Source organism: Ovis canadensis, chromosome X, assembly GCF_042477335.2.
Source record: "Ovis canadensis isolate MfBH-ARS-UI-01 breed Bighorn chromosome X, ARS-UI_OviCan_v2, whole genome shotgun sequence".
Lineage (NCBI taxonomy): Eukaryota > Metazoa > Chordata > Mammalia > Artiodactyla > Bovidae > Ovis > Ovis canadensis.
This window is the reverse complement of record NC_091727.1, coordinates 73,685,361-73,701,754: the sequence shown is the minus strand read 5'-3', so window position 1 is coordinate 73,701,754 and position 16,394 is coordinate 73,685,361. Positions and strand designations below refer to the sequence as shown.

At 36.7% G+C, this 16,394-nt stretch overlaps 1 protein-coding gene across 1 annotated transcript in view; it reads right to left on the bottom strand.

The window, feature by feature from the left end:
• Positions 1-544: 544 nt before the first annotated feature.
• LOC138930752 (sodium/hydrogen exchanger 2-like) overlaps positions 545-16,394 on the bottom strand; it is a 72,004-nt gene continuing 56,154 nt past the window's right edge. Inside the window, exon 7 of the mRNA XM_070291194.1 lies at positions 545-697. Within this exon, the coding sequence (XP_070147295.1) occupies positions 545-697 (153 nt within the window). The remainder of the gene's footprint in view (positions 698-16,394) is intronic.

Genomic DNA, 16,394 nt, shown 5'->3' with positions numbered 1-16,394 from the left:
GAGGCATGGGAGGTGCGGGCTGTAGTCCTTTGTAAGAATCAGGCAGGAACGCCCTGCACGTAACCAGAATGAACTAACTTGGGCTAGCAAACCAGACTGTGGGATCGCTACCATGCAAAAAGCTCAAACATAAGACACCGCCAGGACCGCACACAGAACAAAGGACGGAACGGAAATAGCCTGCTGCAGACCATCCCCTGCCGGGGACAGGCAGCCAGAGCCGTAAGGGCTAGAGAGGGGCAATCACAGCCCTGGAGAGACTTTACCTACCAAACTGCAAGCAAGCTTCTTTACTAAGACTTCTGGGGGTGCTGGACAGTCACCATCTGCCTCACAAGGGGCACCAGTGGTACACTCAGAAAACTGAGCAGCAGAGACACGAAAGGCGACAAGTTTGGCGACCACACTCGCCAAACTCCTGAGCTACTCGGACCTGGAAAGGGCAAAAAACGCAGTCCCAACTGAATCTGCGCCTCTGAGGGCTACCTGAGTGCCGAACCTGAGAGGCTTAGTCCAGAGAGGTGCACGCAGCCTAGGGCCGGCCTCAGACGGTTCCCAGCCGAGCATAGTAGAGCCGGAACAGTTTGTGTGCCGCGAGCAGGGACAGGCCCAGCGAGGCTGAGACACTGTGTGCACAGGACAGTGCTATTTGTTTGCAGCATCCCTCCCTCCACACAGCGTGACTGAACAAGTAAGCCTAAAAAAAAAAAAAAAAAAAAAAACAGTGTCCACCACCGCCCCCCTGTGTCAGGATGGAAATCAGATACTGAACAGACCAGCAAACAGAAGAAGTTAAACAGAGGGAACCGCCTTGGAAGTGACCCCACAATGTCCACAACACCAGAGAAAGGGCTAGATATATCTTTACTATTTTTTACAATCATTCCTTTTCTTTTTTTTCCTTTTTTTGTTTGTTTTTTGTTCATGCTCTTGTGGGGTTGTTTTTTCTTCTTTTCTTTTTCTATTTTTTCTTTCTTTCTCTAACTTTTTAAAATTGTTAAGTCTTCTATTTCTCCGCTAATTTTTATTTCTATAACCTACTATTACTTTTCAAAAAAAAGACTATTTTTTAAAGCAATCACCATATATAGTCTTTGTGTGGTTGTTGTTGTTGTTGTTTTAATAATTCTTGTGGCTTTGTTTGTTTTTTGTTTTTTGTTTTTTGTGTTTTTTTGGTTTTCTTGTTTTTTTTTTTTTCTTTTTTCTTTTTCCCTTCTTCTTTTCTTTAATATTTTTGAAAATCCAACCTCTACTCTAGATTTTTAATCTTTGCTTTTTTGTATTTGTGGTCATTTTTCTACATTTAAAAACACAAACTTCACTACCCAGTTTTACCTGAGAGCCACATTACTGGCTTGACCACTCTCTCCTCCTTTGGACTCTCCTTTTTCTCCACCAGGTGGCCTCTGTCTCTTCCCTCCCCCTTCTCTTCTCTATCCAACTCTGTGAATCTCTGTGTGTTCCAGACAGTGGAGAACACTGAAGGAACTGGTTACTGGATGGATTTGTCTCTCTCCTTTTCATTTCCCTCTTTTATCCTTCTGGCCACCTCTGTCTAATTCCTCCCTCTCCTCTTCCCTATTTAACTCCATGAATACCTCTAAGTACAGACTATGGAGCACACATAAGGAAGTGATTACTGGCTAGCTTGCTAACTCCCCTTTTGATCTCACCACATCTCATTCCAGTCACCTCTAACTACCCTCTCCCTCTTCTCTTCTCCATGTAACTCAGTGAACCTCTCTGGGTGTCCCTCAATGTGGAGAAACTTTTCATATTTAACCTAGATGTTTTATCATTGGTGCTGTATAGATGGAGAAGTCTTGAGGCTACTGTAAAAATAAAACTGAAAACCAGAAGCAGGAGGCTTAAGTCCAAAGCCTGAGAACATCAGAGAACTCCAGAATTCAGAGAACATTAATAAATAGGAGCTCATCAAACGCCTCCATACCTACACTGAAACCAAGCTCCACCCAAGGGCCAACAAGTTCCAGAGCAAGACATACAACACAAATTCTCCAGCAACACAGGAACACACCCCTGAGCTTCAATATACAGGCAGCTCTAAGTTACTCCAAAACCATTGACAACTCAACTCATTCCTGGTCACTCCACTGCACTCCAGAGAGAAGAAACCCAGCTCCACCCACCAGAATTCCAACACAAGCCTCCCTAACTAGGAAACCTTGACAAGCCACTGATACAACCCCACCCACAGTAAGGAAGCTCCATAATAAAGAGAACTCCACAAATTCCCAGAATACAGAAAAGCCACCCCAAACGCAACAATATAACCAAGATGAAGAGACAGAGGAATACTCAGAAGGTAAAGGAACAGGAGAAATGCCCACCAAACCAAACAAAAGAGGAAGAGATAGGGAATCTACCTGAGAAAGAATTCCAAATATTGATAGTGAAACTGATCCAAACTCTTGGAATAAAAATGGAATCACAGATAAATAGCCTGGAGACAAGGATTGAGAAGATGCAAGAAAGGTTTAACAAGGACCTAGAAGAAATAAAAAAGAGTCAGTATATAATGAATAACACAATAAATGAGATCAGAAACACTTCGGAGGCAACAAATAGTAGAATAATGGAGGCAGAAGATAGGATTAGTGAAATAGAAGATAGAATGGTAGAAATAAATGAATCAGAGAGGAAAAAAGAAAAATGAATTAAAAGAAATGAGGACAATCTCAGAGACCTCCAGGACAATATGAAATGCTCCAACATTCGAATTATAGGAGTTCCAGAAGAAGAAGACAAAAAGAAAACCATGAGAAAATCCTTGAGGAGATAACAGATGAAAACTTCCCTAGATGGAGAAGGAAATAATCAATCAAGTCCAAGAAACCCAGAGAGTCCCAAACAGGATAAACCCAAGCCGAAACACCCAAGACACATATTAATACAATTAACAAAGATCAAACACAAAGAACAAATATTAAAAGCAGCAAGGGAAATAAAAAATAACACACAAGGGGATCCCCATAAGAATAACAGCTGAGCTTTTAATAGAAACTCCTCAGGCCAGGAGGGAATGGCAAGACATATTTAAAGTGATGAAAGAAAATAACCTACAGCCCAGATTACTGTACCCAACAAGGATCTCATTCAAATATGAAGGAGAAATCAAAAGCTTTACAGACAAGCAAAAGCTGAGAGAAATCAGCACCACAAAACCAGCTCTCCAACAAATTCTAAAGGATATTCTCTAGACAGGAACACTAAAGGGTGTATAAACCCGAACCCAAAACAATAAAGTAAATGGCAATGGGATCATACTTATCAATAATTACCTTAAACGTAAATGGGTTGAATGCCCCAACCAAAAGGCAAAGACTGGCTGAATGGATACAAATACAAGACCCCTCTATATGCTGCTTACAAGAGACCCACCTCAAAACAAGGGACACATACAGACTGAAAATGAAGGGCTGGAAAAAGGTATTTCACGCTAATAGAGACCAAAAGAAAGCAGGAGTAGCAATACTCATATCCGATAAAATAAACTTTAAAACAAAGGCTATGAAAAGTAACAAAGAAGGCCACTACATAATGATCAAAGGATGAATCCAAGAAGAAGATATAACAATTATAAATATATATGCACCCAATATAGGAGCACCGTAATGTGTAAGACAAATGCTAACAAGTATGAAAGGGGAAATTAACAATAACACAATAACAGTGGGAAACTTTAATACCCTACTCACACCTATGGACAGATAAACTAAAGAGAAAATTAACGAAGAAACGCAAACTTTAAATGATACAATAGACCAGTTAAATCTAATTGATATCTATAGGACATTTCACCCCAAAACAATGAATTTCACCTTTTTCTCAAGTGCTCACAGAATGTTCTCCAGTATAGATCACATCCTAGGCCATACATCTAACTTTAATAAATTTAAAAACATCGAAATCATTTCAAGCATAGCAAACAAATCATAGAAGAAATCAAAAAAGAAATCAAAATATGCATAGAAATGAATGAAAATGAAAACACAACAACCCAAAACCTGTGGGACACTATAAAAGCAGTGCTAAGAGGAAAGTTCATAGCAATAGAGGCATACCTCAAGAAACAAGAAAAAAGTCAAATAAATAACCTATCCCTACACCTAAAGCAACAAGAAAAGAAAGAAATAGAGAACCCCAGAGTTAGTAGAAGGAGAGAAATCTAAAAAATTAGGGCAGAAATAAATGCAAAAGAAACAAAAGAGACCATAGCAAAAATCAACAAAGCCAAAAGCTGGTTGTTTGGAAGGATAAATAAAACTGACAAACCATTAGCCAGACTCATCAAGAAACAAAGAGAGAAAAATCAAATCAATAAAATTAGAAATGAAAATGGAGAGATCACAACAGACAACACAGAAATACAAAGGATCATGAGAAACTACTATCAGCAATTATATGCCAATAAAATGGACAACATGGAAGAAATGGACAAATTCTTAGAAAGTACAACTTTACAACACAGAACCAGGAAGAAATAGAAAATCTTAACAGATCCATCACAAGCAAGGAAATTGAAACTGTAATCAGAAGTCTTCCAACAAACAAAAGCCCAGGTCCAGACGGCTTCACAGCTGAAGTCTACCAAAAATATAGAGAAGAGCTAACGATTATCCTACTCAAACTCTTCCAGAAAATTGCAGACGAATGTAAACTTCCAAACTCATTGTATGAGGCCACCATCACCCTAATACCAAAACCTGAAAAAGATGCCACAAAAAAAGAAAACTACAGGCCAATATCACTGATAAACATAGATGCAAAAATCCTCAACAAAATTCTAGCAATCAGAATCCAACAACGTATTAAAAAGATCATGCACCATGACCAAGTGGGCTTTATCCCAGGGATGCAAGGATTCTTCAATATCCGCAAATCAATCAATGTAATACACCACATTAACAAATTGAAAAATAAAAGCCATATGATTATCTCAATAGATGCAGAGAAGGCCTTTGATAAAATTCAACATCCATTTATGATAAAACTCTCCAGAAAGCAGGACTAGAAGGAACGTACCTCAACATAATAAAAGCCATATATGACAAACACACAGCAAACATTATCCTCAATGGTGAAAAATTGAAAGCATTTCCCCTAAAGTCAGGAACAAGACAAGGATGCCCACTTTCACCGCTACTATTCAACATAGTTCTGGAAGTTTTGGCCACAGCAATCAGAGCAGAAAAAGAAATAAAGGAATCCAAATTGGAAAAGAAGAAGCAAAACTCTCACTGTTTGCAGATGACATGACCCTCTACATAGAAAACCCTAAAGACTCCTCCATAAAATTACTAGAGCTAATCAATGAATATAAGAAAGTTTCAGGATATGAAATCAACACACAGAAATCCCTTGCATTCCTATACACTAATAATGAGAAAGTAGAAAAATAAATTAAGGAAACAATTCCATTCACCATTGCAATGAAAAGAATAAAATACTTAGGAATATATCTACCTAAAGAAACTAAAGACCTATATATAGAAAACTATAAAACACTGATGAAATAAATCAAAAAAGACACTAATGGATGGAGAAATAGAACATGTTCATGGATTAGAAGAATCAATATAGTGAAAATGAGTATACTACCCAAAGCAATCTACAAATTCAGTGCAATCCCTATCAAGCTACCAGCGATATTTTTCACAGAGTTAGAACAAATAATTTCATAATTTGTATGGAAATACAAAAAAACCTCTAATAGCCAAAGCAATCTTGAGAAAGAAGAATGGAGCTGGAGGAATCAACCTGCCTGACTTCAGGCTCTACTACAAAGCCACGGTCATCAAGACAGTATGGTACTGGCACAAAGACAGAAATATAAATCAATGGAACAAAATAGAAAGCCCAGAGATGAATCCCCACACATATGGACAACTTATCTTTGACAAAGGAGACAAGAATATACAATGGAGTGAAGACAATCTCTTTAACAAGTGGTGCTGGGAAAACTGGTCAACCACTTGAAAAAGAATGAAACTAGATCACTTTCTAACACCGCACACAAAAATAAACTAAAAATGGATTAAAGATCTAAATGTAAGACCAGAAACTATAAAACTCCTAGAGGAGAACATAGGTAAAACACTCTCCAACATAAATCACAGCAGTATCCTCTATGATCCACCCCCCAGAATACTGGAAATAAAAGCAAAAATAAACAAATGGGATCTAATTAAAATTAAAAGCTTCTGCACAACAAAGGAAAATATAAGCAAGGTGAAAAGACAGCCTTCGGAATGGGAGAAAATAATAGCAAATGAATCAACTGACAAACAACTAATCTCAAAAATATACAAGCAACTCCTGCAGCTCAATTCCAGAAAAATAAACGACCCAATCAAAAAATGGGCCAAAAAACTAAATAGACAATTCTCCAAAGAAGACATACGGATGGCTAACAAACACATGAAAAGATGCTCAACATCACTCATTATTAGAGAAATGCAAATCAAAACCACAATGAGGTACCAGTTCACACCAGTCAGAATGGCTGCGATCCAAAAATCTGCAAGCAATAAATGCTGGAGAGGGTGTGGAGAAAAGGGAACCCTCCTACACTGTTGGTGGGAATGTAAAGTAGTACAGCCACTATGGAGAACAGTGTGGAGATTCCTTAAAAAATTGCAAATAGATCTATCTTATGACCCAGCAATCCCACTGCTGGGCATACACACCGAGGAAACCAGAATTGAAAGAGATACATGTACCCCAATGTTCATCGCAGCACTGTTTATAATAGCCAGGACATGGAAACAACCTAGATATCCATCAGCAGATGAATGGATAAGAAAGCTGTGGTACATATACACAATGGAGTATTACTCAGCCGTTAAAAAGAATTCATTTGAATCAGTTCTGATGAGATGGATGAAACTGGAGCCGAGTATACAGAGTGAAGTAAGCCAGAAAGAAAAACACCAATACAGTATACTAACACATATATATGGAATTTAGAAAGATGGCAATGACTACCCTATATGCAAGACAGCAAAAAAGACAGAGATGTGTATAACGGACTTTTGGACTCAGAGGGAGAGGGAGAGGGTGGGATGATTTGTGAGAATGGCATTCTAACATGTATACTATCATGTAAGAATCGAATCGCCAATCTATGTCTGACGCAGGATACAGCATGCTTGGGGCTGGTGCATGGGGATGACCCAGAGAGATGTTATAGGGAGGGAGGTGGGAGGGGGATTCATGTTTGGGAACACATGTAAGAATTAAAGATTTTAAAATTAAAAAAAAATAAAATAAAAAATAAATTTAAAAAAAAAAGAAATCAAAATATGCACAGAAATGAGTGAAAATGAAAACAGAACCACCCAAATCCTGTGGGACACTATAAAAGCAGTGTTAAGGGGAAAGTTCATAGCAATACAGGCATACCTCAAGAAACAAGAAAAAAGTCAAATAAATAACCTAACTCTACACCTAAAGCAGCTAGGAAAAGAAGAAATGAAGAACTCCAGGATTAGTAGAAGTAAAGAAATCTTAAAAATTAAGGCAGAAATAAATGCACAGGAAATAAAGGAGACTATAACAAAAATCAACAAAATGAAAAGCTGGTTCATTAAAAGGATAAATAAATTTGACAAACTATTAGCCAGTCTCATCAAGAAACAAAGGGCAAAAAATTAAATCAATAAAATTAGAAATGAAAATGGAGAGATCACAACAGACAACACAGAAATACAAAGGATCATAAGAGACTACTATCAGCAAGTATATGCCAATAAAATGGACTATATGAAAGAAATAGACAAATTCGTCGAAAAGTAAAACTTTCCAAAACTGAACCAGGAAGAAAGAGAAAATCTTAACAGACCCATCACAAGCATGGAAATTGGAACTGTACCCAGAAATCTTCCAGCAAACAAAAGCCCAGGTCCAGATGGCTTCACAGCTGAATTCTACAAAAAATTTCGAGAGGAGCTAACACCTATCCTACTCAAACTCTTCCAGAAAATTGCAGAGGAAGGTAAACTTCCAAACGCATTGTATGAGGCCACCATCACCCTAATACCAAAACCTGAAAAAGATGCCACAAAAAAGAAAACTACAGGCCAATAGCACTGATGAACATAGATGCAAAAATCCTCAACAAAATTCTAGCAATCAGAATCCAACAACACATTAAAAAGATCATACACCATGACTAAGTGGGCTTCATCCCAGGGATACAAGAATTCTTTAGCATCTGCAAATCAATCAATGTAATTCACCACATTACAAACTGAAAAATAAAAACCATATGATTATCTCAATAGATGCAGAGAAAGCCTTTGAACAAATTCAACATCCATTTATGATAAAAACTCTCCAGAAAGCAGGACTAGAAGGAACGTACCTCAACATAATAGAAGCTATATATGACAAACACACAGCAAACATTATCCTCAATGGTGAAAAATTGAAAGCATTTCCCCTAAAGTCAGGAACAAGACAAGGGTGCCCACTCTCACCACTACTATACAACATAGTTCTGGAAGTTTTGGTCACAGTAATCAGAGCAGAAAGAGAAATAAAAGGAATCCAAATTGGAAAACAAGAAGCAAAACTCTCACTGTTTGCAGATGACATGATCCTCTACATAGAAAACCCTAAAGACTCCTCCAGAAAATTACTAGAGCTAATCAATAAATATAGTAAATTTGCAGGATATAAAATAAACACACAGAAATCCCTTGTATTCCTAATACACTAATAATGAGAAAATAGAAAGAGAAATTAAGGAAACAATTCCATTCACCATTGCAATGAAAATAATAAAATACTTAGGAATATATCTACCTAAAAAAACAAAAGACCTATTAAAAAAAAAAACTATAAAACACTGGTGAAGGAAGTCAAAGAAGACACTAATAGATGGTGTAATATACCATGTCCATGGATCGTAATAATCAATATAGTGAAAATGAGTATACTACCCAAAGCAACTTTTAGATTCAATGCAATCCCTATCAAGCTACCAACAGTTTTTTCACAGAGTTAGAACAAATGATTTCACAATTTGTATGGAAATACAAAAAACCTCGAAAAGCCAAAGCAATCTTGAGAAAGAAGAATGGAGCTGGAGGAATCAACCTGCCTGACTTCAGGCTTTACTACAAAGCCACAGTCATCAAGACAGCATGGTACTGGCACAAAGACACAAATATAGATCAATGGAACAAGATAGAAATTCCAGAGATAAATCCACGCAACTATGGACACCTTATCTTTGACAAAGGAGGCAAGAAAAGAGAAAAGACAATCTCTTTAACAAGTGGTGCTGGGAAAACTGGTCAACCACATGTAAAAGAATGAAACTAGAACACTCTCTCAAAATATACACAAAAATAAACTCAAAATGGATTAAAGATCTAAACTAAGACTAGAAACAGTAAAACTCCTAGAGGAGAACATAGGCAAAACACTCTCTGATATACATTCCAGCAGGATCCTCTATGACCCACTTCCCAGAATATTGGAAATAAAAGCAAAACTAAACATATGGCACCTAATTAAACTTAAAAGCTTCTGCACAACAAAGGAAACTATAAGCAAGGTGAAAAGACAGCCTTCTGAATGGGAGAAAATATGAGCAAATGAAACAACTGACAAACAACTAATCTCAAAAATATACAAGCAACTCCTGCAGCTCAATTCCAGAAAAATAATCGATCCAGTCAAAAAATGGGCCAAAGAACTAAATAGGCATTTCTCCAAAGAAGACATACAGATGGGTAACAAACACATGAAAAGATGCTCAACATCAGTCATTATCAGAGAAATGCAAATCAAAACCACAATGAGGTACCATTTCATGCCAGTCAGAATGGCTGAGATCCAAAAGTCTACAAGCAATAAATGCTGGAGAGGGTGTGGAGAAGAGGGAACCCTCTTACACTGTTGGTGGGAATGCAAACTAGTACAGCCACTATGAAGAACGGCGTGGAGATTCCTTAGAAAACTGAAAATAGGGCTACCTCATGACCCAGCAATCCCACAGCTGGGCATACACACTGAGGAAACCAGAATTTAAAGAGACACGTGTACCCCAATGTTCATTGCAGCACTGTTTATAATAGCCAGGACATGGAAGCAACCTAGATATCCATCAGCAGATGAATGGATAAGAAAGCTGTGGTACATATACACAATGGAATATTACTCAGCCATTAAAAAATAACACATTTGAATCAGTTGTAATGAGGTGGATGAAACTGGAGCCGATTACACAGAGTGAAGTAAGCCAGAAAGAAAAACACCAATACAGTATATAACACATATATATGAAATTTAGAAAGATGGTAATGATAACCCTGTATGCGAGACAGCAAAAGAGACACAGATGTATAGAACAGTCTTTTGGACTCTGTGGGAGAGGGCGAGGGTGGGATGATTAGGGAGAATGGCCTTGAAACATGTATAATATCATATATGAAATGATTCGCCAGTCCAGGTTCAATACATGATACTGGATGCTTGGGGCTGAATCACTGAGACGACCCAGAGGGATGGTTCTGGGAGGGAGATGGGAGGGGTTCAGGGTGGGGAACACATATATACCTGTGGTGGATTCATGTTGATGTATGGCAAAACCAATACAATATTGTAAAGTAATTAACCTCCAATTGAAATAAATAAATTTACATAAAAAATAAATTTATGGCATCCAGTCCCATCACTTCCTGGCAAATAGATGGGGAAACAATGGAAACAGTGACAGACTTTATTTTCTTGGGCTCCATAATTACTGCAGATTGTGACTGTGGTCATGAAATTAAAAGAAGATTGCTCCTTGGAAGAAAATCTATTACAAAGCTAGAGTATTAAAAAGCAGAAATGTTACTTTGCTGACACAACTTTGTATAGTCAAAGCTGTTGTTTTTCCAGTAGTCATGTATGGATGTGAGAGTTGGACCATATAAAAAGCTGAGCACTGAAGAATTTATGCTTTTGACCTTTGGTGTTGGAGAACACTCTTGAGAGTCCCTTGAACTGCAAGGAGATCCAACCAGAAAATCCTAAAGGAAATCAGTCCTGAATATTCATTGGAAGGACCGATGCTGAAGCTAAAGCTCTAATACTTTTGCCACCTGATGGGAAGAACTAACTCTTTGGAAAAGACCCTGGTGCTGGGAAAGACTGCAGGCAGGAGGGGAAGGGATCAACAGAGGATGAGATGTTTGGATGGCATCACTGACCCAATGCACATGAGCTTGAGTAAGCTCTGGGAATTCGTGATGGACAGGGAAGCCTGTTGTGCTGCAGTCCATGGTGTCACCGAGTCGGACACAACTGAGTGACTGAACTCAACTGAACTGAGCCGAAAATGGAGAAGCTCTTCATGTCAGCAAACCAAGACTGGGAGCTGACTGTGGCTCAGATCATGAACTTCTTATTGCCAAATTCAGACTGAAATTGAAGGAAGTAGGGAAAACCAGTAGATCATTCAGGTAGGACTTAAATTAAATCCCTTATGACTATACAGTGGAAGTGACAAATAGATTTGATTAAATCTGATAAACAGAGTGTCTGAAGAACTATGGACAGAGGTTAATGACATTGTACAGGAGGCAGAGATCAAAATCTTCCCCAAGAAAAAGAAATGCAAAAAGGCAAAATGGGTGTCTGAGGAGGCCGTACAAACAGCTGAGAAAAGAAGAGAAGCCAAAGGCATGGGAGAAAAAGAAAGATATACCCATCTGAATGCAGAGTTCCAAAGAATAGCAAGAAGAGATAAGAAAGCCTTCCTTAAGTGATCAATGTAAAGCAATAGAGGCAAACAATAGAATGGGTAAAACAGAGTTCTTGTTAAGAAAATTAGAGATACCAAGGGAATATTTCATGCAAAGATGGGCTCGATAAAGGACAGAAATGGTATGGACCTAACAGAAGCAGAAGATATTAAGAAGAGATGGTGAGAATACACAGAAGAACTATACAAAAAATATTTTAATGACACAGATAACCATGGCAGTGTGATCACTCACCTAGAGCCAGACACCCTGGAGTGCAAAGTCAAATGGCCCTTAGGATGCATCACTATGAACAAACCTAGTGAAGGTGATGGAATTATGGTTGAGGTAAGTCAAATACTAAAAGATGTGTATATACATATATATAATATATTTACCACAATTTGTGTATTCATTCATCAACGGCCACTTAGGTCACTTCCACATTCTGCCTATTGTAAGTAATGCTGTTACAAACAAAGGTGTACAAATATCTGTTCAAGTCTCTGCTTTCATTTCTTTTGGGTAAATACCCACAGGTGGAATTGCTAGGTCATATGGTAATTCTGTTTAAATTTCTTGAAAGAATCACTGTATCATCTTCCACAGAGGCCTCACCCATTTATATCCCCAACAAGGTGCCAATGCCAGCACAATCTGGCCAACACATGTTGTTTTCTGTCCAATACTTGAGATATATATATATATATATATATATATATATATATATATATATATATTTAAATAGCCATTCTAATGGGTATGAAGTGGCTTGAAATTTTAAAGTCTGCTACCATCTAACAATAGTTGAATTGACTTTTCCTATATAAACAAACTTACAATATTTTTATAACAATTATGCAATTGAAGCTTTAGTCTCCATTCAAATTCTGAAATATATTATCTTTAAGAAAGACTTATAAATTACCAAATAGTTTTCATACTTATTATCCTAATATTAATGCCAGATTTATATTACTATTTCAAAGGGAAATGTCAGCATTTCTGAGGTAATTTCAGACAATGATGTGAGCCTATTTGTGTGATTTGCATAAAATAGAATTCACACTTAAAGTCCTGAATTAATCAGAATTGTTATGTATACTGTTCAAATGCATCAAATTTATGTTTAGCTCTTAATTGTGTTTTGGTTATTTGTACCTGGCTTAAAAGAAAAATGTTAATATTCCTAAATACGTCCAAAGCCTGGTTTATTCAAGAGTCTATGGCATAACAGTTGTTATCCATCTACATTTCCCTCCCCGTAGCCAGCCACTTCCATTTAATATAGAAGATTCAGCTGAGACAATATCAGTAATACTTTATAGCAGAAAATACTTCAGTAGGTCTTCTGGTGCAGTTCACTTTAAAAAGTCAAGTCATAAACTCAACAATGAAAAAATTTGCTATATTCTAATTAATAATCTCTGAAAACAAAAATTGTTTGTACTATATTTTGATATCCTATTCCAGTGTTTATTTGCTAACTTATTGCTGAGAAAAACATCACTTAACTTTGGTCAACTGTTTGGAACCAAGAGGACTCCCATTTTACACCGTGGAGTTTGGGATCTTTTTTTTTTTTTTTTTCCCTTAAGTTCTGTTTTGCTTTTGATTTTAACTATTTCCTTTGCTCAAAGGATTTAAGGGTTGTTTTTTTTTTTTCCTAAAATTAATGTATGCATAACCAAAAATACACAACAATATAAAGAATAACACAAAAATTAAGCAATTTCATTACTTAGAGAAAACTACAATTAACTCTTGGTGTACACATTTTTTGACTATTTATGCACACATACAGATATAGGTATATAAATTATGTTTTCTACAAAAGTGATCATGCTACACTGTTATTTCTCAGTATTCTAATTCTAATTGATATTATGTCTTGGATATAGTTCCATGTCAGTATATACCATGTATATCTAAGGGCTATAATAGTGTTCTACCCAATAAAACAATGGCTAAATATTGAGGCCCCAACTTCTGAATGTAAAATAGAGAAATGAGCTATCCACTGGTGAAATACATTCCTGTCAAATCTGCACTTTCTGATTATGCATGATGGGCCTTAGGGTAAGGTAATTAATCCTTTTGTCCTAGACTAAATATGCAACTACAGTTGCCTCATACCTGTTAAAACAAATTATTCTTGAAGGATCTTAAAAATATATTTAAAAATTAATAAAAGAACCTCCTCCCTCCTCAAAATTTCATGATGCAGGAAAACATCAATTCCTACTCAAACACCAAATGCAGTTAATAATTATTCATAGTAACATAATTTTCTTTCCCTTTGCTTCATTTTCCCTTTTCAAGATCTTATCTATTCTCTCCTAACAACTGCCTAAAGACCTACAGCAAAGAAATCTCCAAATTATATTTTCTCTATTTATTCTCTTCAGCAAAATGAAAAAGAAAAATTAAATACCTTTTAACACTCAGTTCAGTCCTTAATCAATAAAAGATAATAGTAAATTATTTTACCCAACATGAGTCTTTAAATGAAATAAAAATGCAGACATGTATTTCTTAAAGATAGAGAACATTTCAAAACTCTTATAAGCTGAAGTTTCATAGACAATTTATTCCATTAAGCTTTGTTCACCATTGTTTGCTAAACAATGCAGCTTGTGCTACTCAAACATCCTTAGTTTTATCTGAGTTCTGCTTCATATTTCCCAGGACATGCTGCAAGGAAAGATGATTGTACTTTAAAGGGATAGAACTTTAAATAATTCTGTAATTTTTGTTCGATATTTCACTAAACCAATGAAAACACAGACACACACATGCATAAATGCATGCATGCACTGCACACATGCACACACTTACAGCAAAGATGTACTAGATGGTGTGTGTATTAACTGGCCTGCTTCTGCTAGCTCTATGGCATGTTTTCTTTCAAGCTTTTCGTAAAGAAGCACAATGCTTGATCTGGACTGATCATATTCTCTGAGCAAAATCTTCTGCAGATACTTGCTGTTCAAATACTCCAATCTGTTCAAGAAGTAAATAAAATAAAAATTCCAGGAAATTAGTGCCTTTTTTTTTTCAGGAATTTTTATACTATAGTTTGAAGGTCCCAGAACTGTTTCACCCACTGCCTATTTCACATGTAACTTGTTTAAATGGAAAAATCATTCTTTGGTGTAAAGAGAAGAAAAAAAAACATAAGAAATTCTAATTTCAAATGTCTTTATTAGGAAATTGAAGCTTTAGATTTATCCCACTATCGTAAATCAAGCCAAGGGAAGTATAGACTTATGAAGAAAAAATATTTACACCAAAGACAGAAGTATTAGCCACATAGGGTCTATATTTCATAGAAGGCCGCTGAAATATAGTTTATTTCAATGAATGGGGAAAGGAATGGAACACCAGAATTAAATATTTGCTTAAGGAACCTGAATTTAAACTCACAAAATGAAAAATAAACCATGTTAAACTACGGTTTCACAACACTTCAGTGAAAATACCAGCTAAATATAGATTTATAGGCAATAAGTTCATATTTTTTTTTCAAAATCACTGCAATCTTGAATATTTCCTGAGGTCTACTTTTTTAAATGTTTACATACTTTAAAGTCACTTTCTGATGCTCCAGGAGTTTAAAGCCACCTTGACTCTAGGCTCAAGCCGTCAACATGAAATTTGCTCAGGAAGACAGTAGATGGCAATATCAAAACACACACACACACACACACACACACACACACAAAACTTTAGAATGTTAAATAGCAATTTTTGCCAATGAAAAAATTGGACCCATAAATTTATGGGACATGGTAGAGATTCTACTTTAGAGGAGGAGGATATTTGTGTACAACAGGTGAAAGCAAAGGGAGAAGGAAAGGAGATGACCCTAAGTATAAAGTCTTCGAAGTGTGTGTGTAGCTCTTCTGACGACAAAAGTCACTGCATAAAACCACATGGAACATACTTAAACAGAGAACTAGGTAATTAGCTCAAACTGTTTATTAAAAAAAAGAAAAAAGTTCTAGGCTGTTTGAATTATTAGAAAGGGCAAGACAGTAAGTGTAGGGTCTTCCCTGGTGGCTCATATGGTAAAGAATCTACCTCCAGTGTGGGAGATCCAGATTTGATCCCTGGGTCAGGAAGATCCCCTGGAAAAGGGAATGGCAATCCACTTCAGTATTCTTGCCTGGAGAATTCCCATGAACAGAGGAGCCTGGTGGGCTACAGTCCATGGGGTCGCAAGGAATCAGACACGACTGAGGGAGTAACACACACAAACAAGTCCCAATCATGGTTTATCATGGTTTACATCCTTTCTCTATGATCAAAAACATGCATCCAAATAAAACATGGAAAAAATGATTTTGTTAGATCCTTTGCATTTATAAGAAGGGTAAATGAATTTTTCCTTTTCAGAGTTTAAAATTAACTTTCTTAGAGGATGAACACTAGTAAAATTTCTCTTGGTTCTCCGATCTTAACTTCACAATAGAAGCCATCTCTCCTGTAATGTGGCATAAATGGATATCGACAAAGTATCGACCCTACTGCTTGTGCCAAGTGTTTGCTGCTAAAACTGTATTTGGTTTTTTACACAGCTCCTGCAAGGAATCTAAGCTGAAGCAGCAAATTTTAATATGTGTTGCTACC